The following is a 2,833-nucleotide window of genomic DNA, read 5'->3' as shown; positions in this document are numbered from 1 at the left end:
GCGTTTTTTTTTTTTTTAAAAATGGTGATTTTTTTTTTTTGTTTTTTTTCGTTTTTTTGCGCCACGATGAGTTGGGATGGACTTGCACTTCAACTGACACCTACGCCAGCACTTGTGAAGGTAGTTGTGCGCGGGGGAAAAAAAAACTCAGGATGTGGAGTAGGACGCCAAGTGGGTCACCACAACGGGGTGTGGAACTCCACCCCCAGACGCAACACGACTGGTGTATGACGAAGCGGCAGCGAAGACCCTATATGAACAAAACGGCGCTGCTGCAAATTTTTTGAGCTGCTTGAAAAAAAAAAAAAAAAAAAAAGCTACATGGACACGGAGCTCAGCTACATTTTACCAAATTCGAACACGCCACTAAACACTGTCCCCAATAAGGACTGTATGTGTATTGCGTAAAGGGAAAAAAAAAAAAAAAAAAAAAAAATGCCAAGCACCACTGGCCACGTCAGGAGGTGTAAACGTTAAACACTTGTGGGGACCGCGCCAAGGGGAAATACTTTTACACCGGTGGAGTGGAAAAACGACAACGACGGGGTGACGACAAGGGTGAATAGCTCCCAAGGAGTTCCCCCCACCTTATAGCGTATTACAACATCACCCTGCGGGGGAAAAAAAAAAAGACTTCTCCTTTTTTAAATGGGTTAACAGAAAAAAAAGGGCAAGAGAGAACAACGGCGCATGAAAGTGTGCGACAAGGCAGAGTGAGTCGGCCGCGCGACCTAGTGGGTATAAACTTCCTTCAACGTGAGTGAGGGAGGATTCGTCCCTCTGGGGGAAAATAAAAAAAAATCCTTTCAATTCGCGCACGTGTAAGGTTTTATGTTATGCGGAGGGGGCCAAAAGTCTCGGTATGCCCTTGTATAGGGGGGGGTGTACGTCATGGTGAGCACGGCCCGTTGGCAGACACCGCGGAAAAAAAAAATGAAGAAGAAATAACGCACAAAAGAATAAACAAAAAAATGAACAAAAAAATGCACAAAAAAAATATGAACAAAAAAATGAACAAAAAAATGCACAAAAAAAATATGAACAAAAAAATGCACAAAAAAAATATGAACAAAAAATAATGCAGGAGAAAAAAAAAAAAAAAAAAAAAAAAAAAAAAAAAAATCAACGTCGCTGTAGGCAAAAAAGAGGGTGACCATTTTCGCCGCCTCAAATCGCCAAAACCGCTTCTCTTCACGGGGTGGAAGATTGTCCTGCGGCTCGCTCGCTGCTCGTTCCAACGCTTTATTTCACCAACGAGAGAGTAACCGAGGAGAGCACACGCACGAGCACATGCACAATGAGGGGACAGTAAATGTGGTATGCCCCTTTGCAAGTTTTTTTTTCCCCCCCTTCTCTTCTCATTGTGACAATTCTGAAGTGGTAACTTGTTGAAGTGAGAAGAAAAAAAAAGGGGGCCCTGGCCATGTACTGTACACTTATCCCGCCCCCCTACGTGTGATCTGCTGTTCTGTTTTATACCTCCTCTTCTTTTATTGCTTCAATTCTCGTGGCGTGCCTTGTAGGCACACTCCTCCCTCGCACGGGTTCGCTGCAGTGGCTGCCCCATTTTCTCCTTCCTTCCTCCCTACCACTTCCATTCTGCAACGAGATGAAGCTGTTTGAACAGGAGCATGTGTATCAGTACGACTGGGGAACCGTCACGGTAAAAAAAAGATGCGCCTGCAAGGGAGCGCTACGTTAAAGAGGTTGCATTGTCCGCGCTGTCCCCCTCAGGAAAGCAAAATGATGTATAAACACAGAGACTGTGCAACAGTGAGGCGGCGCCACGATGTAACATTGATCGGGCGGTAATGTGTATTAACAGGTTGCTGTTTCCCTCTTTCCCCTTCCCGTGCGCAGTCGGCCTTCCTGCAGAAGTACCCGAACAACGTGCAGAGTCACATAAAGAGAATTGACGTGGTTGACAGATGCATTGACTCGAAGGAGCAGACCCTCAGGATGAGGAGGATCGTCCAGCTGCAGTACTGCATTCCGAAGCTCTTCCGTGAGTTGCTCCATCCTTCTTCATACCTCTTCATACCTGCTCGCCCCGGGAGAGAAGCAGAGAGTGACAGCGAGGGAGAGCGAGCACACTGCCCCCTCCTAACCGATACATCCGCCCCACCCCCCCCACAGAAAATGTGCTCAACATCGACGGAGGAGGCGTAGGAATAGAAGACATAAATATTAACCTGAGGGAAAAAAAATTAACAGTGAGAACAGCCAATTACACGCTGACTCCTTTTGTGAACCTCACGGAGAAGTGTGTGTATGTGCAGAAGCACGACGATGGTAGGTTCAGCGGAGTGGCTGAGCGGAGCCGTTGCGAAGCGTTTGAGCGAAGCGTTTCTGCCACTTTTCTCTTCATGAGCATTTCGCTTCACCCACTTTTCGCTGCTTCCCACTTGACCCCCCCTTCAATTTACCGTTCAGATAATAAAACGCTGTACAAGCAGACCACCACGCTGGACATTAACGGATTTGGTTACATGAAGAGTTTCCTGGAGCGGGTAGGGCCGTGCAGCGGCAGAGCGGTACAGACGCGGAGCGGCCCCATGTATGAATGCGTGCGTCCCATGTATGAATGCGTGCGCGCCCCACTTTTTCTTTGCCCCCCCCTCAGGCCATATTAAACACGGTGCGCGACAAGAGCAAACAAGGAATTAACATCATGAACGACACCATCAGGAGAATGCTCAATGATAGCGCTCACGTGGAGGCAGTGAAGACAGGAAACAAGTAGAGTCATCCTATAGAGTGACCCCCGCCCCTCTGTGTGTCCGTCCGTCTTTTTTTCTTTTTTTCTTTTTTTTTTTTTTTTTTTTTTTCCCCT

The 2,833-nt window shown here is 47.1% G+C and overlaps 1 protein-coding gene across 1 annotated transcript; it reads left to right on the top strand.

Moving 5' to 3' along the window:
• Window positions 1-1,609: 1,609 nt before the first annotated feature.
• Window positions 1,610-2,743, top strand: AK88_00384 (uncharacterized protein; the record flags this gene model as incomplete). The annotated part of the gene is made up of 5 exons (XM_012478035.1): window positions 1,610-1,663; window positions 1,861-2,005; window positions 2,137-2,292; window positions 2,434-2,510; window positions 2,624-2,743. 5 exons carry the CDS (start codon window positions 1,610-1,612, stop codon window positions 2,741-2,743), a joined length of 552 nt encoding a protein of 183 aa, XP_012333458.1.
• Window positions 2,744-2,833: the final 90 nt, after the last annotated feature.

The sequence above is a fragment of the Plasmodium fragile genome (genome assembly GCF_000956335.1).
Source record: "Plasmodium fragile strain nilgiri unplaced genomic scaffold supercont1.3, whole genome shotgun sequence".
Lineage (NCBI taxonomy): Eukaryota > Apicomplexa > Aconoidasida > Haemosporida > Plasmodiidae > Plasmodium > Plasmodium fragile.
Note: the sequence above shows the minus strand (reverse complement) of the source record. Positions and strands in the feature narration are given on the sequence as shown.